Here is a 24,195-nt window from a genome sequence, read left to right on the forward strand (position 1 = left end):
AGGTCGCACGAGGAAGAGAGACAGGGAACCGTCAACAGGGCGGGGAGGTGAGGGGAGACCATCGGGAGACGATAGTGGCTTAGACCAGAGGCAACAGAACGAGTACCTTACCACCTATCTTAGCTGCATCCAGCAGGCGGGCACCATCATCTTGCCTGTCCTACCTGGTCTTGGCAAAGGCTAGTTGAGGTGCAGCAAGGAGGCACAAGATTGGGAGTCGCGATACAGCTCGCAGCTTCCCACACGTTAAGTGGAGTTACATCATCAGCTGGCCAGGGATGCACTGACGCGGGCCAAGTTTCTGCCAGCACGGCTTGCACGTTGCGCCATACAAAGAGACCTCAGACAGACGATGACGAGGGTACAAGTACCGATACTCGACTTCAATGTGCAACAAGGTCGCAGAGGAGGAACAAGATAAGCCTGTAAGCCCAGGTAAGACAGTCCAAATAATGCAGCAACAAGTCGCTTCTGCGGTTTGCCAAGAAATCCAAACAAGCACTTCAGCCAAGGAGTGTTGGCAAACTCATGGTCCACGGAGCTAATCCACGCTTGGTGACGTGATGGTCGCCAACCTACTGTCACTTCAGCTGGCTTCGTCCATGGCCCCTGTTCAACCCCGCCAAGCTTGTCCTATTCGTTCATTCCTCCGTTATGTCACGCGGCTGCCAGCCTCAAATCAGATGGACCCCACCGAGTCCCGTCAAGCCACACATCGCGGGGCTTTGTGGCGGTGACCTGTTCGAACTTCTGTGGCTTGCGTCAGTTCATGTTCACCGGCTGAGTCATCCCCGAAAGCGAGCTCTTCGTCATCAATTGAATATTGGTGCCCCGCCATCCCGAGCTTTAAGTCATTGCGACGGCGCAAAACGAGGGCCAACACTGTTTTGTCAATCCCTCTTTCTACAATTTACACCTGGAATAGCTGCGAGGGCTTGTTATACAGTTCGAAATGGCTGCCAAAAATGCGCCAGATCTTCTCAAGAGACCCCTCTACGGTTTGTCCTCTCTGCAACTACTACCCCGCCATCGTCAACTGACCCAGTCACAGTCTATGATCTTCCCCAAGAAGTGTTGTCTACACTCTCCTTGAAGCCCGACGCCTATATACCCGAACAAGCCCCTCCATCGCCTCCCTCGAAAGATACGGCCTCCTCCGATCTCGTCGGCTCACAAGCCTGCTCCCTTTGCGGAATCACTTTTCCCACCGTTATCGACCAGCGAAGCCATCAGAAATCCGATTGGCACCACTACAACTTGAAGCAGAAGCTTCGCAGCGGAAAGCCAGTATCCGAGAATGAATTCGAAAAGTTAATCGGGGACCTTGACGAGAGTCTGTCGGGATCAGACTCGGAAGAGTCCGAGGATGAAGAGAAGGATACCACACTCACAGCACTGCTGAAGAAGCAGGCGACGCTCGCCGACAAGTACGCATCGGCAACCGCAGATTATAATGACGGAGAAGAAGACACGATACGACGCAGGGGGAAGGGCAATCCGCCTCTCATTTGGTTCAGCTCACCAGTTCTCCCATCAAACACATACTTTGGCCTCTATAGGGCTATCCTTAGCCCCGAAGAGCTGCGCGACGAGACAAAGCTGGTGGAAGTCGTTAGAAAGAAGCAGTTGGACCCAATAGCCGCGCCAAAAGTCTCTAAAGACGGCGCAGCACCGCCGCCAGCGGCATACAAAGGTCCTCACTTCTTCTTGTGCATGATTGGTGGTGGCCACTTCGCCGCCATGGTCGTAGCATTGCCGCCACGACAAAACAAGTCTTCCGCAGGCGCAATGAATCGCGAAGCAACCGTACTTGCTCACAAAACATTCCATCGATACACAACTAGACGAAAGCAGGGTGGTTCGCAATCAGCCAATGATAACTCCAAGGGAAATGCCCACTCGGCCGGTGCCAGCATCCGTCGGTACAACGAACAAGCCTTGGTGGACGACGTGCGCAATCTTCTCCAGGAATGGAAGGGGCTTCTTGATACGTCTGAGCTGCTCTTTATTCGAGCAACGGGGGCGACGAATCGAAGAACGCTATTCGGACCGTACGATGGGCAAATATTGAAACACAACGATTCGAGGATACGAGGGTTCCCGTTCAGCACACGAAGGGCGACACAGAACGAGTTGATGAGGTCTTTCATTGAGCTCACGAGACTAAAAGTCAGAGAAATCAACCCGGAAGACGAGATTAAACCAAAGTCCGAGACGCCCACACCTGCGAAGAGCGCCGCTCCGAAGCCTACGAAGCCAAAGCTTACAGAGGAAGAGGAGACTGCGTTATTGCATACCACACAGATTCAAGCGTTCATCCGGCGCTCGAAACTTCCAGCCCTACTATCCTACCTCAAGACCAATGACGTATCTCCCGATTTCCAATTTCAGCCGGTAGACCAGAATCACCACTCACCAACACCCCTCCACTTGGCTGCTCATCAGAATGCTGCGCCTCTAGTTCTAGGCCTCATCACACGCGGTAGTGCATCTCCTCTGATCACCAACAAAGACGGCAAGACTGCGTTTGAACTTGCAGGTGACAGGTCAACAAGAGACGCCTTCCGGGTTGCGCGATCAGAGCTCGGCGAGGATAAGTGGGATTGGGAGACCGCACGCATACCGGCACCTCTTAGCAAGGCAGATGCTGAGAAGCGTGACGAGAGAGATAGAAAGGAGAAGGATGAGCAGGAGACGGCAAGAAGGCGTGCCGAGGAAGAGAGGTTACGGGTCGAAGGACCCAAGGCTGATAGCAGGAAGCCCAAGTCTGGCGGTCTAGCGGCTATAGCGGCCACGAAGACGGCACAAGAGAAGAGAGTGGAAGAAGCCAGGGGCCTCACACCGGAGATGCGAATGAAACTCGACCGAGAGAGGAGAGCCAGGGCCGCCGAAGAGCGCCTCAAGCGCATGCAGAATAATTCATAGTCGTGATGGTCGCCGAGTGCGCTGACAACAATTTCTGGCCCATTGACAATTGAGCTAGTTATAGTAGACCAAGCGATGACACGGCTGCGCTAAACGTTATTCTCTGGCTTCTGGTGAATGATATCAAACATGTACGATATGGATGGTCGTTGGATTGCGGTGATTCAAAACGCTCCCCAATTGAAATTATTTTGTTCACATTCAGGTATGAAAACTGGTGTTGTATAGAAACCAGTAACTTCGTTACAAGCAAATATGAATCTTCAAATTATCTTTCAATTTCAGTTCCCATGGCATATCTCCATAGTGTACGCCAATAGCTGTGGAGAGGGCAGATCCCGACTTGGTCTCGAGAAATACAAACTCACGATCTCGGTGCCCGGCCTTCCGGCAGCTTGAAGTTCCAGAACGGTGGCATAAATATGGATGACTTTCCTATCCGTGGACACTTGAACTAAGAAACATGTTTACCGACGTACAGGGATTCCTTCCTGTCGAGTCTGGTCATTCTATCTGCTGCGTTCATGGTTGCGTAATACATATCGAAGTGTGTCCTGATGCTCTCGTGCACAACGCAATGGTTGTTGGGCAGGATTTGTTCCAACGTCTTCGCTTTGACATGATAGGTGCCGAGGCATAGACCTTCTGAAGGGTTGCGATCAGTTTGTGGTTAGTTGTAATAGGGTCCTGAAAGGTCCAATGGAAATTAATTGATCTTTATAGCCTTGAATCTAACTCACAGTGTCGGCTAAAATATAATCAATATGCTATGCTGGCAAGTCGACGACATTTCTCGTCTGTGATCATGGGAAACTTCACAGCTATTTCACTTGGTAAAACACAATTTCTCTTTGAGAAGATATGCTGTCGTACCAGCCAGATCCGACATGAACTTGATATCCTACTCTCGACATTCAACATCACCACCACTAGCCCCGGAAACATCCGTCTACATGTTGTATCAAGGAAGACAGTCTGTGAGCCAAGCGACACGAGCATTGTCAATTGTTGAGAACCTCACCCAGAGTCGACCAATTTAAGGGATATTCCAAGAGGAGGATTTATGAATCTAAGCTGAGACAACTGGTATTCGTCATCTGGCCGCAGTGGGATTCAGTCTCAACAGCCAAGTTGAGGCGTTCCTGCCACCGCCATCATCTATACCCAGATGCAAGACCGAGACAAATCGTCCCTCCAGGAAACAAGTATGTATTTGCTTCTAGGCTGTGAATGTTTTCACGGGGTACCTTGGTCTCGCTCCAGTCTACGGACAGGCATTGCCGCAGCAGCACACCAAAGCCCTTGAACTTCAACATCCGACATGAACGTCAAACGCTATCAAGAACCACAATCTCTACAGGAGCCTGTGTCATGTCGTTCACAGTATCCTGTGAATACAATGCCATACTACCTCGTATCTCAGAACCCTTGGTCGTGAATGCTCATGTTTCACAAGGAAAACCCGAGACAAGTTTTCGAATTTGCAAAGCCACAATCAACAACTACACGATAGATCGACCCGTATTCCAAAACACCATGTACGCAAAAGGCATCGAAACCTCTCTCAAGCGAACTTTAATGGCACCCAGCACCCGATCCTCGGCCGACACCCCGTAATCGTCCAAAGCTGCGTATCAACCCGTAATGTTCTCCATCACTCGGTAGACTAGGCATGTCTCTCACCACCCGAAACACACCTCATCCCACAAACAGAGTCCATCGCGAGAGACTAATCTCGCGGAACAAAAAGACTACGTCTCGTATCCTCTCCAAATACTCCTCTCCGAGTCTCGACCGTTTATACGACCTTGTCTCACACACCGAACCACAACGCCCCTCCACAAAACGTCAACGTCAATGCATCACATACAGGCATACCTACCTGCAAACGACCGCAAAAGTTTTGCTTTTTTCTCAACGTACGAGGTCGTAAAGCCGCTCATTGCTTATTCTTCTAAAACATTTCCTTCCCAAGGCTTCCACCAGTTCACTGTTCACCCACCTTTACGATCCCGATCTTGCCGTAGAATCGTACTTTAGCTCCCCCAAAAGGTATTCCCGAAAGGGACCGCACAAACGGTCGGGTACCTGCATTAGATCCCAAACGACCTTCCAAGGGACTTCAGGCTTGATGGGAACGTTGCAGAGGCATGTGATGAATGCAACGGCTACGCAACGAGACCCAACTCACCGAGCCTGACAACCCTTCTCCCCCGCGGCCTCCGTAGCCTGACATCTTGACATTCACGCTCATGCAACGGTTATCGCACGTCCAAAGTGAAGCCGAGAAATAAGCTCCCTCGACCAATAACTCGTCAACGTAGCACAGGCTCGTGCTACAAGCATGAACGATACCGAATACCATCTTACCGTGAAAGATCCCATCCAACCCATCACAAACACAGCCCTTACCCCCCTTCTCCAGGAGACCAGTCTGTTACACGGGGCAGTGATGGGCATCTCGAAAAGCCGGCAGCACGGGGTATCCGTACCCGCCCTCATTACGGCAGATCGCCATAGTCGAGTTGGCGATCACACTTGGCCAAACTAGCAAGAGCAAAATAAACAGCGTTCCGTTTCACAGCCACCTCCTCGAGCCCCGCGAGAGTAGTGTATCCGTATCCGTAGAGTACTATAGCCAGGACCTAGAGGCTAGAAAGGAAGAGAAAAAACTAGATTAATGCCCCTGTCTGCCGAAGCGAAGCCGCGAGCGAGCCAGAGAGAGGGAGAGCTGGTAAGCAGGAGGAGGGATACCGCGACCAACACAGTTCAGCCTCGTGTCATGAAACCGAACCATCCCCGCCCCCACTGGCCGGCTCTTCCATCGCTACCGTAACTCGCTCAGTCTCTCTGCCAAACCCATGATATCCATCTCGATATCCGTATCTCTCCCCACAACGGGAGGGAGGGGATATCCAGGCAGAGAGGAGGGGATCGAAGAAAAGACCCGTCAGTCGACCAACATTTTGCCGTAAGAATCGCGTTTGTGCGGAACTGCCGGGGTTTTTTTTTTCTTCTCTCGATGAACCAGCTTCGCAGCCACCCTATACGTCACGGTAAGGCTCGCATAAAGAACGCGATGCCGAGTTCGGATTGTCCATTATGCATGTTTGGCGGGGTATGGCATCGAAACAATTAGGGATCGGAGGCCTAGGAGATTTTTTTCCCTTCGCCCCTTTGCAAGAGTTCGGATGAAGTGGTCAAGAGCTTGACATCAGCTGAATGGGATGAATGGGATACCCCCGACTTCCTCGACTGCCACTGGCAAAGAGGATGGTGTTAAACGCGGCTATTGAGCAGGATCTTGACTCGTGAGGGATCAGGACGATAGACTTCGCGGGAGTTACGCTGACCTTGCCTCCCGTTTACCTCGCAGGGTGGCGTTGAAATATCGAGTAACTTGGCAACGAAGAACTGATCTAGTGCTTGATGGGAGGAACCCAATCGGTATTATAACACTCCATTCTTTCAAAACTTGGAGGATGCAGAACAACAGCCCAACGCATGCTGCTGTTGACTGAGTACCAACCAGTGGCTGAAAGTGAGCCGCGCTGGCACGAATAGTTTCGACAGCTGTCCACAGGAGGTTCTCGGGGATTTGGTAACCCTGCTGCAGGGGTCGGGCCATTGAGTTCCTCTTTGGGATTTCAGCGACGACCCCAGCCATCACCGTCAGGGTTGCACCGTGGAAGACACCCGTTGGAGCATAACAAACCGGAAGGGGTGGTCCCTGTTACGGACCTGGCCTGTCTTCCGTTAGGTGACAGGGCAGCAAGGGAAGCGAACAGCAGGCCATCCATCGCGGAGTCGCGGTTGTTGCTGAATTTTCGGGGTGAACTGTCCGCCGCGAAAGGGCGCCGGTCCTTGTTGAACAAAGGCAAGCCCGGCAACGGAGGTGCATCGGAGGAACAGCAATGCTCGAAAGCGAAGATGGCCGGCCCTTGCACCCAACTGTCTTGTTTGGAAGATCCTCAAAGTGCCGAGGAAACAAAATGCAACCTTGACAAGAGAGGTCGCTGAGAATAGAAGCTCAGGCGGGCCTTGGGAAATGAGAAGAGGGAAGAAACCCAGTGAACCATATGGCTAGAGACAAGACTCCAGGTCACGCCAACGGAACCAGGCGATCTCATGATCGGGACCGAGCCGTGATTGCGTTCTCTCTCGCAAACCCCCGTTTTGGATGGTCTGATTTCCTCTTTCGTCCAGCCAGGTATTGAACCAATCTGCGGGATCAATGATCGACGGCGAAGACGGGGCAGATAGTGTGCGTTCTGGGGAAGGCCGCGAAAGCTTCGGTTCACGGATACAGTTGTCGATAATTGATTGAACTTCCAATAATTCATCTCGATAGCGACCACAGCGTTGGCAACGAGATGAATGGCACGGTGTTCATCCTCTTCTCGGATACCGGCCTGGGGAGGAAGATGAAAACTCAATACTTGAGATTTGGTATTGAGTTTTGGAGGTCTCGGACGATTCATGACGGCAGTGCTGGCCGATCTTCAAGTAGAGCCAGCGCAGGTTCCAACGATATACAGCTGGTCGCAATGTCCAGGGACGCCTGTCGGGAGTCACTTTCCACGGTAAGGATGGGTCTTGATGCCCATGGCGCCGCTGTCTGTAAGGGCGGTCGGAGTTTAAGGGACCACTGCGGTCAGTTACGTAGTATGTCATCCAATCTCCCCGGTTAGGTCAGACCGTCGGGCCCAGGCTCACGGTCCTCAGGCGGTATCGGCTCAAGACATGCCGCTCGAGCCTCACTATTTGTCTTGGGGCTACTCGTCAGAAATAAACAGTCACCCGGACTGTGAATACAGATATGGATGTCGAAAAAGTTGACAGCTCTGAAGCAAGAAAGAGTGTTGTTTCAGCCATACGCGAGTGGAAATTGGAGGATATCTTGAGGACCTAAAACGAGGGAAAGACGGTTGTATTGCCGGCGACTTTTGGCATGGCTCGTGTTCTCAGATTCAGGTGAGCGTGCCTGATTAGGCAAAGCCCCCCGGCTGACTCGGCTCTTTCTGGCCTGGTGGGCATTGGATAGGGCAAAAGGCCGACGTCATGCTGGCAGGATCAGTCACTCTTCTGTAAAGTCGGTTGCGAATAGATGATGGATTGGGCGCCAGAGCAACCTAGAGTTGTATGTGTTGACGCTTTTGACGCTTTTGACAATGGTGGAAAACATGACCCGCCGGGCAAAGGATCTGGATGAAGTGCACTGTAGACCAAACAACTGGGCTTGTAATTGCATCTGGGCATAGCCGCCTGGCTCTCAACAGTTGGCGACGTTGCCTTTAGCCATTGACGAGTCGTCTCAGGTAAAGGCCTGCTTGCGAAAGACTCGACAGGTTGCGGTGAAAACCCGTGTCTCGGTAAGGCGTCTGGCATCCCGCAGCCATCACATAGTGCCGCGCGGTCTGGCCAGCGCTTCTCGATGGATTGCAGACTGCATGGCCTGTTAGTTAGGCCCGATACGGGTCCGGCCATCTTGCAGCGGTTCGGCCACCCACCGAAGAGAGAAAAGGATGCTTAAATCTAAAACGAAATCTAAACCGAGAAAAGGTTGCAGTTTGGCGATCCACACGCTTGAGCGAGCCGCCGAGTAGCCTACAAGCTGTGGCTGCAAATCAAAGAGCGAAACCACCGCTGGCGTTACGTTGTCGCTGAGGTTGCAATAAGCCGTTGTGTTGCCCTGATCATTGGGTCCAACTTCCAGAAAGAGGTAGACTGATAGCCCACATTCGGCTTCGTTGGCTTCGGGTGGCTGACTTGGTGAAACAAACCGTTTCCTCGGAACGAGCTCTTGAGATGGCAATCAGGCCAAGACACGATGGAAGACTCTTTGGCCTGTTATTCTGGACCGGTCGAAGGCCAAGCATTGTGACGTCTATTGACGTGTGATTTTGCAGTTGACCCGAGGATAGACAGCCGCACAGCCGCACAGCGAGGAGGGACCTTTCACAGGTCTACGAGGCTCACGGCGATAACGATAACTAGTAAAGATATCCGTACAATGCGCCAGAATGAAGCTGGCGAGCAGGCCTTTTTCGGAAGCAAATAGAGGTTTAGACGGATGAGTAAACATTCCCGATAACTAGCAGCGGTCCGTTCGTTTTGGTTGATCTGGGCCGGTTGACCGAGCCGCGATATCTTGGCAACACGGTGGGATTGAATATACCCAACACGATATAATATCGCTTGACAGGCGTGGCGACCAGACTGGGTCCTAGATCGAACGATTTGAAGCGAGCCTATTCTTCTCGGAAGAGTGTAGGCGGCGTGGCAGCGCAGGGAGCAAAAGCGAGGGAAGGAACAACGCTCAAGAGCTATCGTGGAGCTTCTGGCCAGAAGGTCTGAGCATCGTCGACCAGGATGAAAACCAATGTCGATGGATTTGGGCAACAGGGCCGACAGGTCGCGTCATGATCGGGTAAAGCGTGCTTCGAGGATTTGGGCCGGGATCCCAGGTGTTCTTGCTCTCCTCTGAAGGGCATAGCCTCTCGAGATTCCGGCGTGCCCTTGCTGACAGAATTTTTCTTCGGGAGCAAGGGGTCCAGGGTAGCAGGATGGAGAAGGAATGCGATCGAGGTGGACTTTGGATGCAAGTGTATGACCATCTGGATGTGGATTGATGCTTTTTCCTTGCAGAGTTGGGGGTGATGGAGTCGAGCCTCGAGGTGAATGGATGTTGAAGTGGTGAACCAGGGGGAAAGGAGTGGCGGAAGGACCACGCCGTGAACAAGGCGCCAGGGGCACGAAGTGGAAGTGAAAAGTTGTGGAGAGGATGACCCCGGGCAAGCAGGGGTAAGAAGAAGGAGCAGGGGAGAGGAAGAATCCCCTCCTTTTGGCAAGGCAAGGCAAGAGACAGGGGGGAGAAATGGCAGGGATCCAAGGCAACGTCGTGGGTTGCCCTTTCCCAAGAGGTTTCCTTTCCGCTGGTCATTGATTGGCTCCGAGATGCTGTTCCTGCATTAGCGCAACGGAGAAGCTGGCGCTGTGGCTGAGCGTTTCAACTTGGACTGGGCAAGGAGCCCCTCGCTTGGTAGGAGAAGTCGCCAGAGGAGAGGTTGTAGAAGACTCGAGAGGCTAGGAACAATTCAAAGGAGCAGACAGGCGGCAAGGAGTCGGGATGCAAGTAATGAGTGTCTGTGTCAACTGACAAGTAGAAAGCAGCCCAAAGCAACCCTCTGGGCCTCAAAAGAGCCGTTGTTCGGAGCATGACAGGACAGAAAGGGTCATGGGCGGCAGGGAACTACCTAGGAAGTTGAGTTGATTCGTCGAGTAAGTGTCTTTACTTCTTGAGGAATGAGTTCAGGTAAGATAGGTGCGACCAAATTGTCTGTTGTCTCTTTCAACTTTGTGAGGGTGACTTCAGATGATCTGCCAGCTGTCATTGGCTAGCCCCTTTCCACCGCCATGAGCTTCTTTCGTCCAATGCTTCCGTCCTTCAGGTGGGAGGTCCGACGGGAGGTACACCAATAGGCCCAGGTGCCAATACACGGGTACGCAGAGTGGTCCGCGTATTATCGACTTCCATCTATCTGGAGGGCTAGGGTAGGATGGACCAAGAATTGATTCTGCAGATTAAAAATTCGATAACAAGAGTTAACAGTCTCTCCCGTCTCTAACTGTCTGTATCTGTCTGCACTACAACTCAAACTTTGCTAAGGTGATCCTTGAGACGCTCCGTAGAGGGAGGCTGAGATGGACACGGATGCAGGCTGGAACACGATTAACATTATCAACCTTTCAAATTAACTTTTGGTGACCTTTTGCTAGGCCTAAAATACACACGGGTAATGATTACGTGCAGCATTCGGTGCCTCCATATGTGCCTTGCCGCCGTGTTGATCTTCCAAAGAGCCCCAAAGTGCTGGATGGGCTGACGTTAGGCGCGGAGGCCAGCGTATCGAGGCATCCTGGGGCATCCAATCCACGCCGTTTATTGGAGGGCGAAAGGCGGCGGCGAGTCCGTTTGAGACGTCCAGATTCGCCGTAGTTCAACCCCAGAGACTCCAGCCCGTAATAATCCACGATTGGCTGGATGTGAAGTGGTGGGGTCTTTGGATGGATGGATGGCGGGGCGGGTACGGCGTACCTACTATGGTAAGGTCTTTCTGCCCCTGACTAAAGTAAAAGCCACCCACCGATGGGAAAGAATTGGTGCACCCTTGGGGTTACAGTGTTTTGTGAGCAGAGTCGCAACCGACAATCAAAAGTGTGTGAAGTTGTAGAGCGATTACCAAATAGACTGGCTAACAATGAGCCATTCCCAATGCGGGATAAGGTACAGTTACAGCGAGTCGCAGATGGTAAGCCACGGGGTCACTTAGATCGGGGTAGGCGCCCGTTGTCCCCTCAAAAGATCAAAAAAGGCGTCCAGTCTCTACCGCAGTAGGTACTCTGTTCTGCTGGGGGAGATTCAGATTCCCTGTGGCGTCAAGCCTAGATTTCAGACCAAGCCCGGCGAGAGAAAAGCAAGCCTCTGGGGAAGGATAGCGCAAACGGCCAGCCTAGAACTGCACTCCAGACTCTCGTCTCTACTACCTATGCATCCCTTACTTGTACTTTGCCACTGAATGAACACTCAAAAGGTGCATCCGTCTTTTCTTGCAGTCGACAGTCTGCAGACTGCAGGGGGGCCAGGTAGAGAGAGGCAGCTCACAGCTTGGGCCTTCTCACGTCGTCGGCGACGGGGTCTCTTTAGGTAGGCGGCCCCTGTCCATGCTCTTTCCTGTTCCTGAACGGGACAGCATTGGATGGCAAGGGGGAAGGTCACCAAGGGTACGTACCCGACTACTCACTTTACCGCCCAAGCGTCACGGCGGCGGCAAAACAAAGCGCAGAACTGGCAGATGGCAACTTTGCAGTCTGCATCCTTCACCACCGTCCACGGTTCTGCGATCCACGATCCATGGCACACGGTTCCTGTTCGGGTACAGAATGCACAGAAACAGACAGTCAGACTTAGGCTACCGTCATGTCTAAGACAGACAGACAACCTGCTGCCCCTCGCTCGCTCGCTCGCTCCCTCCAGTCATCTGAAAGTCGCAGACGGCGGCACCAAAGCGTACGCACCGACCTCATCTCATCTCCATCCGCAACTCACAGACTCGACTCAACATCTTACTCTCACTCTCACTCTCACTCTCACTCTCACTCTCACCAAGCAAGTCCAACCCACCGACGCTGTCTGGCTTGTCTTGCATTCGCTTCCCGTCCTTTCCGTCCGCCCATGGCTTTGACGGATCGTCGACACCTTCATCTCGAGCATAACAGGCGGTGCTCTTTAGTCTCGGTCCTGCATCAACCGCCATCTCCACATGGCGTCCGTGTTGTTATTCATGAACACTTCTCCATCTTGCCCTCGGCCGTAGCATATCGTCATTGTTCACAGAACACACATCCCCATCTTGCCCCTAATCTGACTAAACCCTATGGCACCGCCAAAGCAACTGCGGATCTCTCCAATTAAGCACCATCACACGGTTATGCATGAGCATGAAACTCAGCCTGGCCTACGAGCATGAGCATTACCTTTGTTCCGGAAGGCTGAGCACACTCAATCTCAACATCCATCACTTCCAATTCGTCAACCATGTGCCGTAACCTCCATGTAGTTTATGGAGAGGGCCTCCGGGACTTGAGCGAGGAGGCCACTGTTCAACCATTGGGATGGAGACACACACAGAGAGTCCCGTCCTCATGCTCAAGGATCAAAGAGGTTGTCCAGGGGCTGCAGTGCCCAAATGCACCCTTCTCCGTCTGTTCCTGGCTCCGATCCGAGCAACAAGTTGCTCGAATAGGAACCGTTCAACCGCTCAGGTGCCGGATGGGAAGAAGGCAGTGCTGTTTCTGGCCCCATCCTGCAATCCCCCATTTCCCAGCCCAGTCTTCAGTCGTAGCACCATCCAGAAGTCTGCTTGGAGAACCAAACCCCTGTTGGCGGATAGCATGGCCTTCGAAGAGGCCGGCATCAAACCCGGCTTCGCTTTGCCTTGCTTGCCATGCCCTCCGGTGACCTCTCCTCCTTTAGCCTCCATCCACCCATCCCATATCCACATCTGCGCCCACCACCGCACCACGGCCATCCATCAGCCAGTCCACAAGCCCCCATGCCTAGTGCGAGCGCTGTCCACATCCATGGCCATGCCACGGGTCCGCTGTACCTAGTCCGTGCAGCACGGCCTTGCACTTGCACCTCCTGCCTGGATCCACCCCGTCTCCGTCCCTCATCCCCGTTCGGTCCTCTCTCTGCGTCTGTTCAGTCAGTCACTCAGTCTGTCAGTCTCCCACCCCCCCTCCAGGCAAGCCGCCTGCTCAGGTGAGGGTGAGGGTGAGGACTGGGAACCTCACACCCAACCATCCCCAGTGATAGGAGTCGTCGTTCTTGTATATAGACTCTTCCTCTTCCCGCTCATGTTTACTGTTTCGATTCTCATCTTCATCGAACATTCTTTCCTACTTTCGTTCTATCAAACAACAGTCCATTCGCTTTCTGAGTGTAAAGTCATTCGCTTCTTTACTCTCAACTTAATACCAACTTAGTTTTTTGTTTCCTCTACTTTCACTAGAACAAAGTATCTCTCACTCTCACTTCAAAGAAAGAATCCTCGTCCATCATTCAAAATGAAGAACAGCGTTGCTCTTCTGGCCCTTGCCGCCGGCGTCAGCCAGGTCACTGCTACCGTAAGTCTTACAACAACATCTCCACAGTCGAATCTCACATGAGATCTCGTCTACTCCTCTCTGGTCGGTGATCACTAACAAGCTTCACAGGGCTGGAACAAGTTCCCTTCCTTCACCTGCCCCGAGAACACCGACAACAAGTGTGACGACAAGCAGAAGGATGGCTTCTCCTGGGGTGACTTGAACACTGGATCGTTCAGCAACTATGGAGGCTTCGACTTCAAGGGCTGGACCTGCGGAAGCGATTTCTCCAAGCGCGATGTTCTCGCTCCCCGCACCTTCGGCAAGGGCAAGGTCATTGAGGGCTCTTGCGGAAGCACCAAGGAGACCTCTCCCTCCTTCGGCTGTGGCTCTGGCACTAGCTCCCCCGACAAGTTCTCCATTGTCCACTTCGACGTCTCCGTCGAGTTCGACTGCGACCTCGAGTTCCACTACGACATGCCCGATGGCTCCAGCTGCAAGCACCGCTCTGCCTGCTCCAAGTCTGGAACTACTGTCAAGAACTCCCAGTGCGGTGGTGCCAAGAACGTCACCATTGTCTACCCTGAGCAGCCCTCCAAGCCCAAGACCACTTGCGGTGTTGGCATCCACACCATCAGCTTCGACTGCAGCCCTCCCCAGACCACCGTCCCTCCCAAGACCAAGACCAGCTCTTTCGCCATCGCCACCACCTTGAGCACCAAGACTCACGACAAGCCCGTCAAGACCACCTCCGAGGCCGAGGCCACCTCCACCGCCGTTGTTCCCTCCGTCTCCAAGCCCACCAAGCCCGTTGAGGAGACCACCGAGGCCACCAAGCCTGCCACCACCGGCCCCTCCAAGGAGACCGAGACTGCTCCCGTTCCCAGCAAGGGCGAGACCACCTCCGCTGCCCTCCCCTCCATCTCCATCCCCGCGGACTCGACCACTGCTGTTGTTCCTTCCGTCACCAAGCCTGCCGAGACCCCCATTGTCTCCAAGCCCACTGAGGAGACCACCAAGCCTGTCGAGTCTGTCACCAAGCCCGTCGGCGGTGAGACTACCTCTGCTGCCCTCCCCAGCGCCTCCGTTCCCACCGTCCCCGGCAATGGCACCCAGCCTGCTGAGACCGTCCCCGCGACCGTCCCCGCGACCGTCCCCGCCGTCCCCGAGACCAAGACCACTGTCTACGACACCACCTCCACCGTCTACACCACCCGCGTTGAGACCGTCACTTCCTGCGCTCCCGAGGTCACCAACTGCCCCGCCAAGTCACACGCCGTTGTCACCGTCACCGTCCCCGTCTCTACCACCATCTGCCCCGTCACCGAGACCTTCGTCCACACCCCCGGTGTTCCCTCCAAGCCTGCTGCCACCCAGCCCGCCGGTGTTCCTTCCCAGGGTGTCTCCTCCCAGAAGCCTGTCGCCTCGGTCACTGTTCCCGCTGGCCCCGTTGAGACTCTTCCCTGCCCCGATGTCGTTCCCCAGTGCTTGAGCACCTGGATGTTCTCTTCCGGCTGCACTGACAACTCTGATGTCAACTGCTTCTGCCCCGACTCCAAGTTCGTCGAGAACGTCTTCTCTTGCATCTACTCCTACGGTGCCAGCGACGAGATCATCTCCAAGGCTACTCAGTTCTTCCAAGGCATCTGCGCTGCTCACATCCCTGAGAACCCTGCCATCGTCACTGTCCCTGCCACCATCACCACCGCCATCACCGTCTCGGCCACCAAGCCCGCTGCCACCAACCCTGCTGAGTACACCACCGTCACCGTTGACAAGACCATCGTTGTCCCCTGCGTCACCTCTGGCACCACCGTTCCCGGTTCCTCCACCACCGCCATCATCAAGACCACTCTCGAGGTTCCCCACGTCTCCTTCGCCACCAACTCCGCCTCGGTCGTCGTTCCCGTCCCGGCTCCCTCTGCCCCCGCCGGAACCCCCGTTGCCCCCGGCGCGACTGCCTCTTCCCAGGCCCCGGTTGCTCCCTACCCTACCACCCCCGCCGCTGGCGCCAGCAAGACCACTCCCGTCGGCACTGGCGGTGCTGCCGTCCCTACCACCACTGGCGTCGTTGTCGCCGGTGCTGGCAAGACCACCTTCGGCCTCGGTGCCGTTGTTGCCATTGCTGCCCTCGCTGCATTCTAAGCTGGGTAACATGGCTGCTTTCTCCCCTCCCCTCTACTAAGATGAAACTTACTTGAGCGCGGAGGAGAGATGCTACCCCCCAAAATTTCCTTACTGTATTCAAGTCGCTGCACGCACACACAAATCTGTAATCTACAAGCCCGCAATTTTACATATCATTCTTACGATCCTTACGAAACAAACACATTGCATAGGTGGTTTTTTATAGGTCTGGAAACATTCGGTGTTAAAAAGGCTCTATATTCCCACATTTATCTCAACTTGGCCGCGAACTTTTAGAGCGCATCAGAAAAAAAAGGGTGTTGGAAGATTTTTTATACCCCTTGGCTTGTTGGATTAATACTTAATTAGCTAGTTCCTTTCGAGAGGAATAGAAATGCGCTCTACAATGACTTTTTGGTTCCTCTTGCCTTGTGACGTGTTCCAATCCTCCGAGTACTCAAGTGACATTTGTAATAATCCTGTTAGGTTCGAGCTTGGTCGTACTGACTGTCCCAAGTGAGTCCAAGCATGCTGCTGCTACTGTCAAGGTCGCAATGAGTCATGTGACGTTGTAGTTGAGACGACCCCGGAAATGAGCCGTTGTAATGCGATCGATTCCCCTTTGTCCCATAACTGGTATGACATAAGGTAGATAGGGGGAGCCAAAAAGTTCATTTTCGTCTTCGCATGGCTCTCCGTGTTGAATCGATGCTCACTTACCAACTTGATAGAATTCATCTGCAGTATGTATGCCCATAATCATGTTATACATTGGCCCGTCGATTGAGTGTTCACGGGCTCGCCGGGGGAGCATTGACCATGAACCCCCCTCCTTCCCCCTTCCCCTCTCTTCACAAAAGGCAGAAACCATGGTCATCCGTCTGAGGGGTTTCGACAACCATGGTAGAATAGGCGTCCGTCGGCCTAGCTGAGGGTCCGTTTTCTAGGTATCGCCATTACTTGAGGAGCTTGGGGTCGGGTCTGGGTCGGGGATGGGGTATACACTGGCGCTAGATCGTTGCAACTTTGTATGTTCCCATTATACTGCTGTAGAGTTGACGATTCGTGAGAGTGATTCTGAAATGCCATTTATCTGACCATCATGGACTCCGTTTGGGAATCGAAGAAGCTGGATTGACCCTGCGGAAGAGTTCCGGCTATGCTTGAGGTTCAGTCCGGGGCTTGGGGACTTGGATCTCCCATTCGGAGAGCCTAGCTCAACAGCGAATGACACAATTTTTTGAGATATAGCCTACACTCACGTAAGTTGTGTTCAGGTATGGATGGAGGTAAGGTAAAGAATGACTGATTTGGAATGTCTGGTTCAACCTCGTAACCTACTTGTCTCAGGCTAGATTGCGTTGATAGGTTTGTTGGCGATAAACTTACCAGACTCTTCCCATCTACGCGGACGATATGATAATTTCCATTACTGAAATAATCCAAAGTGGAATAAAAATTCTTCAGAGTCAGAACCTCTGCCATATCGAAGAACAAGTCCCTACTACCGGGGTTGATCACCTGGCGCAGCTATCTGGAATTCGTACCGCTGTAGCGATGTGAAATTGAAAGCGACATCAAGAAGAAGTCTTTCCCAACGTCCTGAGAAACGCTTTTCGGCCACCGAATGAGGCAGGTAACCTAATCATCACCGTACATCCACCCATTTTGGAGAGCTTCAGAGAGAACACCAGTTGAGGAGTCGGGAACGCCTACCTATTGAATCTCATGAAGGTGATATTCCCGGAATTTGACAGCCGCTTCCTATCGAGGGAGCTTTCTTCACTACGGTCGATCATGTTACCCAAAGTTATCGACTTGATGGCCGGAAGCGTCTTCTTTGGGCTCAAGGCCTTCGATTCCATTCAACAGTTAAGGATCGCCGAGATTCTTACTTTCGCCAATCACTTCAGAGCTATCACATCTCACCCAAATTTTATTGCCCCAATCAATATTCTCATGATTTTGATGGAATATAAGTATAAATTAGAATGCTTGAGCTACGAGATGATGTGTAATGAATGACACAATGTAGAAGCCGCCGTGCAGAATTAGATGTCGTTATAGGTCCATCGGACCTTTGAAGAGCCTATATACGGAACTACAGTGAATATCCAGCTCTACCTTGCGGCAGAGCTTAAGTGATCTGTGCTACAATGTTCATTCGCCGTTCGTTCGTCGGCACCGGCCCAAGAAGTACGGTAGTAGCCCCACTTTTGCGGTGCCTCGGTCCCGGCTTCGGAGACGACGTTGCACATGCCTCGGAGTCATTCCCCTTAGCCTGTCCAACAAGACCGCCCGTCGAAACAATATGTGGTCGTCTTGTTCCCCTATTGCCTGATACTTTCACACGGCCAATAGAATTACCTTGGACTGTGCTTGATAAAGCGTTGAGTGTCATGTTGCGAGACGAGTTGCGTTTTCTTGTCCTAGTCTTTCATTTTCCTGGTCATTTCCATGTGTGATCAATCCGACCGACTACCGAGGCCCCGCCTTGGCTCCAAGTTGAATCGTCTCAATACCGAGAACGAGGAGACCCGGTCGTAGTTACCAGTGGACGGAGCGGGACCCTCGCCGAAACCCGGCGCCGGAGCTCTCAAGGAGCAGTTAATCAGTCATCCATCTTTGAAATTTTGGAGTCTGGTTTAGTACTTGATCGTGTGCTATTGTTGTACCTGCTTTTGTAAGTTCAGTTGGCACCAAGCCATCTGATGGTGCCGTGACGCACGGTTAGACTTTTGCAAGCCAGCTCATGCTGGCGGGATCGGTGTCTCAGGGAAGGGGGGTTGTGTATCTACTGTGGCTCTATACCGAGTCATCAGTAACTAGTGAATTATGAGTCTCCGGCGTGACTTTGCTGTGCACTTCAGCAGAGGATGTGGTCTTCGTGAAGTTTCTGGCGGAGGAGATGGTCCATCCTGTCGACTCGCATCGGCAGAGATGCCAGGCACTTCTTATTCTACGCCCCCCAGTATGGTTCAGAGTCCATACATTGAGATGTGGCGTCACTTTCGCCCTCCTCTCAAGATGTATTGGAGGCTAAAGATTTCAAATGAGGCATAATGTAAAGATTGTCGCAGAATTACGCTGTACTGCGAACATAAGAGTTCTCAAGACCTTGGCGTTGCTCTTTTTCACGCAATAGACCTGACTCCATGACGGACTTGGTTACACAAGAATCTAATAATTCATTGAAGCTAGACCTTTCGCTCTCTCTCTAAGTCCAAACAAATGTTCCTTATAGTCTTACAGTTTGGCCGCTTGCTATGCAATCTCTAATGCTCATCATGTTCCCACTCTCTTAGCCTACACTTATTCAACCGCTGATATCACTCTGAGTCTAGTTCGTGGCGCAAGCAGTGTACTTCTGGGCAGCATCCAGAGAGCTATTGCATAGTTAGTATCATTATTCTGACATCAAGCGCTTCTTGACTCTGACTTACCAAGCGGTGATGCAGGCGGCGTCCTTGTTGCACTTATCAATGCAGGCAACCTGGTCGGCTGCTGTCTGCGTCTCGCAGGCGGCGATGGCACCGGGGTCCTTTCTGGCCTCAAGAGTTGAGTCCATGGGAGATGTGGGTGCGGCGGCAACCATGGTGGCGGCGAAGATGGCGAAGACGGTGGAAAACTGCATGTTGGCGATTGAAGGCGGTAAGTGTCGTAGGTTTATAGGTTCTGCTTGGTGCTTTTTCTCGAGTTGTAGTACTTCGTTGATAGTTTGAAGGCTACTTAATGTTGATATGTGGAATGCGTCTTTGTTGGAAGTTATAGTTATTTGGTTATTGTGTGATTGTTTGATGCTGGGTAGAAACAAAACCCGGGAAGGAGGCGGGAATTCTATTCATCTATATAGATTTTCGCAAACCTCTCATGACCCCATCCTTCACCTGCCTTACCGCGATCGACGCCCATGTAGGAGAACGCTGGACTTGCAACCCTGCCTCTACAGGACGCATAGTCCATGCCCAGACCACCGCAGGGCTCAGCCGAATGCGTGGGTAAGTGTGTGTGCCGGACGTCACTTCACGGGAGACAGGGATATCTGACAGCAATGACAACCGCAATGATGTAATTCCCCGACCTCCCTCTCCCTCTTTCTCGCTCTCACTTCAAAGCTTCAAGATCGTAGTGGGGACCAACCGATTGCCTTCAGCTCTCCGTATTCGGATCCAGCTACGGTCGTCCGGGGTCTTCCCTTGGAAGGTCTCCCGATTTGCGTGCCGCCGACTCCGCCGGGTCCGGATCAATGACCTGCGGTTTCCTCCTACGTAGTAGTAAGCGAATACCTTCTCGCGATCGGCTTCCGTATTAGGCAACTAGAAGGAAGTTTGTTGGGTGTCAATCCATACAGGCGCTGTCCAGCAGTCCGTGCATAGCCTACCGATTACCTACCGCTATTCATGCAAAGACAGGAAACATCAGACGACACAACTTGCGGCTGGCACCTCGGCATATATTTCTTACTGCGGGTCGTTCTGTGACGTCGCGTGGGCTGGTTGAGTTATACTTGAGACGAAAGCGAGAAAAAAACGGCCAACTATAGCAAGAAGTTCCAGTATCCAAGTCGTCGGGCTTTACTTCCCATGGTCATGGTGGAGAACCACACAAACCACTGCCTCGGGTCAAGCCTTCTCGTGCGAACAGCTGAAAGTGGGAATTTCCCGACTTGAGAGGCTTCCCTATCCTGGGTTAGGTGACGTTGGGCAGAGAGGAAGACACCGTTCAGATGAGTTTGTTCCGTTGTTGCGGCTTCTAGACCGGACCCCGTTGCGAACGACTACGTCGTGAGGCTTGCAGTGGCGGGGCGGTGACGTTTCTGTGAACTCTGTAAAGAGGGCTGGCTTAGTACCGGGCTATGTCTGTTGATTTGGGCCGAGGAGTGCGGGATCTGGACCGGCGCCGATGTAGTGTTAGTCGTGATGGCTATGATAGCATAGATCCGCGGCTACGAATCGGTGTTGTAGACTCTATAGGTACTCTATTCCGAAAAGTTGCAGTAGAGTAGTGATTCTTGTTTTGACTGACCTTCTCATCATGAACCATTACATCAGCAATCACCAAGAATCCATGATATTCAGCTACTCAATCCCAAACTCGAATAACGCAGATCAGACCATACGTCGTCTTTACAACCCCTGACCTCTACTCAGTTAAGTAATCACCTGTAAAGAAAGCATCACTAGCGGTTTCCGGAAGTGACTACGAGCAGTGGAGCGTACAGTAGGGTTAGTCTTCCGATCTAGAGAAAAACACGCATAACGTTTAAAGTTACCGGGGACGATTCCCGAGTCTTCCACGGCCCATACACGTTTCAATGCGCACCCCGGCCACGTCCCCTCCTCCGAGGTGCCAAGAATTTATGGACCGCATCCGTTGAGTCCGGAGTACATGTGATCGTCCGCTTCGTCCGGGGTCCATGTGCGCAAAGGTAATCCGGCGGTGCGGAGGACGGGATGACGGATATGACGCTATATGTATGATGTGGAGGACGAAGGATAGCATGACGTATCTGATGTAACGACAACCTCAACTTCAGAGGAAATACTAAGAGACCTGGGTATGTCGATCAGTTTGAAGACTTATTGCAGCAAGCGTTAGCTAAATGATGACATGGCAATATTCGAGAGCCTTCGAAAGGAGCTTTGAGGTCAGGAAGAAAGCCCATGATCATAAGTCAAAAGATTGGTGACCTGGACTGACATACCACTGAGCCAGGTGACCATAGATCCACAAACATGTACTGGAACACTGCCCTCGGTTACATGGAGCCTCCAAGATTGACAGAATAGTCCAGAAAAACTCTCGCTGCTTACTTGACACCTTTCACACGAAGAAGGGCTAAGAAGGTAATCCTTTGTTTGAAATGTTATGATGTTTGTAATGTTTGCTGACAATCCAGGGCCGATCCGTCTCGACAGGCCAGCCGAGCTATGACTGATAACATTAAACTGGTAAGTATTTAGTAAAAAATATAATGGTATTTGCCGATTAAGTGGTCACCAAGTTGGCGTGACGTCTTTCAATCTCGCCTCCCCCACTAAATTCGCATATGCTCTGCTATCAAGCGTCGTAAATGCCAAGAAATACCGCGCCGCCTGCCCGCACAACGCCCGAAAACAGGGATATTCAACTTCGTCTACCTTCGCTCCTTTTTATGAATGTAATGCTGTTTTTCCTTTCTTTCTTTGCTTACTGGCTAGTCGCGTCCTGATTCGCGTCCAGAGTCGGAAGCGTAGTCGTCGACGAGGCTTTGCATCTCAACGTCGTGTATCCTGCGATTCTGGATGCGCTTCTCCATGGGCTCTGCTTGTTCAAGAGAACCACGACGGCCCCAGTTGCGAGGTTGGCGCTTGAGGAAGGCACCGACGGAGCCCAGGTAGCCCTCGTGACGGAGGAAGTAGGCCTGCTTCTTGCCTTGAGACCAGAACTTGATGGCGTAGCTGAGGGTATTGATCGTTTGCCTATGCCCGCGAATGAAGGATCCTCCAAAGTAGATGTGATCCAGGTTGTGGATTTGAGATTGGAGGAAGGCGATCTGGCCAATGTTGTTGGATATCGCATATAGCAGCGAACGCGAGACATCTGCCCCAGAGAAGGGCTCTTCTGAGGAGTGCTCTGCTGCTCCCTGAGGGCCATCTTCAGCTGAGGCTTCCGGTGGCGGAGATGTGTTCTTGTTATCGCCATTGTGCAGTCCACCGTGGTCTTCCGCTTCATTCTCGGCTGTGCGCTTCATGCGGAAGACCTTGCCAAACGACGATGCAATTGTGGTGCTCTTGAGGCCAATTTTGCCGTAGTCTCCCCCGTAGATGTCGCCGACAAGCATGTCGACTTTGGCATTATCCCCCCGCTCTGACAGGTCGAGCATCTCATCAAAAGTGCGAGCGCCCGTCAGGAGGGAGAGCAGGCCCCAAAGCGTACCACCGCCGAGCGAGGTTCCGCCTACACGTTGGTATTGGCGGGGTCCGGAGACCTTTAGCATCGAGACGCCAGAACCTATGTTGACGAGGAGGTAGGGGTAAATGTTTTCTGAAGGTGAGACAAAGTGCATAGGGTCGGTTTCGCTGTACGTGAAGACTTCGCGGGGTATCTCGGTAATGAAGAAGTCGAGGCCTTGGAGGTAAGTTAGCAACCCTTGAGCATGCGCCGAGGGGTTTGCGAGAACTTACCAATTATCAAACATTCCATCTCTTCCTCGCGCAACACATCTACGCCCAGGACATCCCGCATCTTATCGTAGAACTTGAAAGCGCCGCCTCCCGTCGCCATAACGCTCAATTCGTTCGGTTGAGAGCCATTGAGGGTCTGCTGCTTATCCTTAAGGTGGCGCATGAACTCAATGCAGTCGTCGATGCGATCGGTCTCGAAATTGAGAAAGTTGAGACGACCGCCGGGCTCGGTGGAGTGCGCCTCGCGCGTAAAGTAGACGAGCTTGATCAAGGAGCCGCCAATCTGCGCAAACAAGGGGATTAGCAACTAGACAAGAAGGGAAAGCAGGTAAGGGCAGGAGGGAGTCGCATACGTCAACGGCGATATGGCTCACGACGGCATGGTGGTTGGGCAGGCGAATATCGCTCGTCTCGTGGTGGGTCGGGGAACCTCGGCCATTGCTCCTCGGAGAACTCGAGTCCGGATCGACGATGAAGGCGCCCTTTACATTGATGCGGACGGAGCCCGGCCGGATTATGGTGTTGTCGATTTCCTCGGTGCTCGTCATTGTCCGGGCTCTGGTGCGGATGTCGGCGCCGGCCAAGACTACAGGCTCGGAGGGGTTGTGTTCGCTGTCGATGGTGTTGTTGAGAGTGTTGTCGTTGTCTTCGGGTCGGGAATCATCTATGGCAGAGCCTCCATGATCAGGCGCGGGGCACATGCTCGGTCTTTATTTGGAAGTGCGTGTGGTCGTCCGGCGCGCGGAGGGCCAGACGGAAGGAGAGAGGTCGGGTGGCTTGGGACGGCGCAAGTCATGAACTTGGGGAGGGTCCAAGAGCTATGTTCGTAGCCGTTCGCGAGGAGCACGGAGGACGGGCTGGGGTTGCGTCGGACGGTGTTACGGTTATTCGGTGCTGGACTGGTGTCGGCGCAGGGTTCGCCTTGCGCTGGGCGTCAGTTCGCTTCGGAGTTGAAGGAGGGGGAAGAGAAGCTCGGCGGAGGGCAGAGAGAGGAGTGTTTGTCGAGGGCTTTGGGATTGTGGAACGCACTCGACGAATTTCAGTTGAACGTGACTAGGACCCTGGGCCGATAAAGCTGCAAGGCAAGTGATACCTCACAATTTATTAGTACCTCAAGTTACCCCCCTCCTTTTCTTCCCCCTTCAGCGACAAAATGCGCGCGCGACCCCCGCGTCGTATCTCCGGAAGGTTCGTTATCGATAAGCGGCAGGTCAGATGTACTATTTCCTATCTGGGCAAGTGCCTAGGCACTTTCTGGGGATTCGGCTAACGGAGCTAGGACCTAGGTACTTACCTTAGGGGCTTTACCAAGGTCCCTTCCCCTACT

The 24,195-nt window shown here is 52.8% G+C and overlaps 6 protein-coding genes across 6 annotated transcripts; 2 read left to right on the top strand and 4 right to left on the bottom strand.

Moving 5' to 3' along the window:
- Nucleotides 1-952: 952 nt before the first annotated feature.
- On the top strand, nucleotides 953-2,925 carry CTAM01_09287 (ankyrin repeat and zinc finger domain-containing protein; the record flags this gene model as incomplete). The annotated part of the gene is made up of 2 exons (XM_060525306.1): nucleotides 953-998; nucleotides 1,052-2,925. 2 exons carry the CDS (start codon nucleotides 953-955, stop codon nucleotides 2,923-2,925), a joined length of 1,920 nt encoding a protein of 639 aa, XP_060380011.1.
- Nucleotides 2,926-5,047: 2,122 nt separating this feature from the next.
- Nucleotides 5,048-5,161, bottom strand: CTAM01_09288 (uncharacterized protein; the record flags this gene model as incomplete). Its single annotated transcript, XM_060525307.1, has 1 exon — nucleotides 5,048-5,161. One exon carries the CDS (start codon nucleotides 5,159-5,161, stop codon nucleotides 5,048-5,050), a length of 114 nt encoding a protein of 37 aa, XP_060380012.1.
- A 4,083-nt stretch (nucleotides 5,162-9,244) lies between these two features.
- Nucleotides 9,245-9,868, bottom strand: CTAM01_09289 (uncharacterized protein; the record flags this gene model as incomplete). The annotated part of the gene is made up of 1 exon (XM_060525308.1): nucleotides 9,245-9,868. One exon carries the CDS (start codon nucleotides 9,866-9,868, stop codon nucleotides 9,245-9,247), a length of 624 nt encoding a protein of 207 aa, XP_060380013.1.
- A 3,686-nt stretch (nucleotides 9,869-13,554) lies between these two features.
- On the top strand, nucleotides 13,555-15,720 carry CTAM01_09290 (adhesin protein Mad1; the record flags this gene model as incomplete). The annotated part of the gene is made up of 2 exons (XM_060525309.1): nucleotides 13,555-13,614; nucleotides 13,705-15,720. 2 exons carry the CDS (start codon nucleotides 13,555-13,557, stop codon nucleotides 15,718-15,720), a joined length of 2,076 nt encoding a protein of 691 aa, XP_060380014.1.
- A 3,322-nt stretch (nucleotides 15,721-19,042) lies between these two features.
- Nucleotides 19,043-19,336, bottom strand: CTAM01_09291 (uncharacterized protein; the record flags this gene model as incomplete). Its single annotated transcript, XM_060525310.1, has 2 exons — nucleotides 19,043-19,088; nucleotides 19,146-19,336. The coding sequence occupies 2 exons, from the start codon at nucleotides 19,334-19,336 to the stop codon at nucleotides 19,043-19,045; spliced, it is 237 nt and encodes a 78-aa protein (XP_060380015.1).
- Nucleotides 19,337-21,898: 2,562 nt separating this feature from the next.
- Nucleotides 21,899-23,569, bottom strand: CTAM01_09292 (uncharacterized protein; the record flags this gene model as incomplete). The annotated part of the gene is made up of 3 exons (XM_060525311.1): nucleotides 21,899-22,812; nucleotides 22,869-23,151; nucleotides 23,222-23,569. The coding sequence occupies 3 exons, from the start codon at nucleotides 23,567-23,569 to the stop codon at nucleotides 21,899-21,901; spliced, it is 1,545 nt and encodes a 514-aa protein (XP_060380016.1).
- Nucleotides 23,570-24,195: the final 626 nt, after the last annotated feature.

The sequence above is a fragment of the Colletotrichum tamarilloi genome (genome assembly GCF_030869305.1).
Source record: "Colletotrichum tamarilloi strain Tom-12 chromosome Unknown Scaffold_36.1, whole genome shotgun sequence".
Lineage (NCBI taxonomy): Eukaryota > Fungi > Ascomycota > Sordariomycetes > Glomerellales > Glomerellaceae > Colletotrichum > Colletotrichum tamarilloi.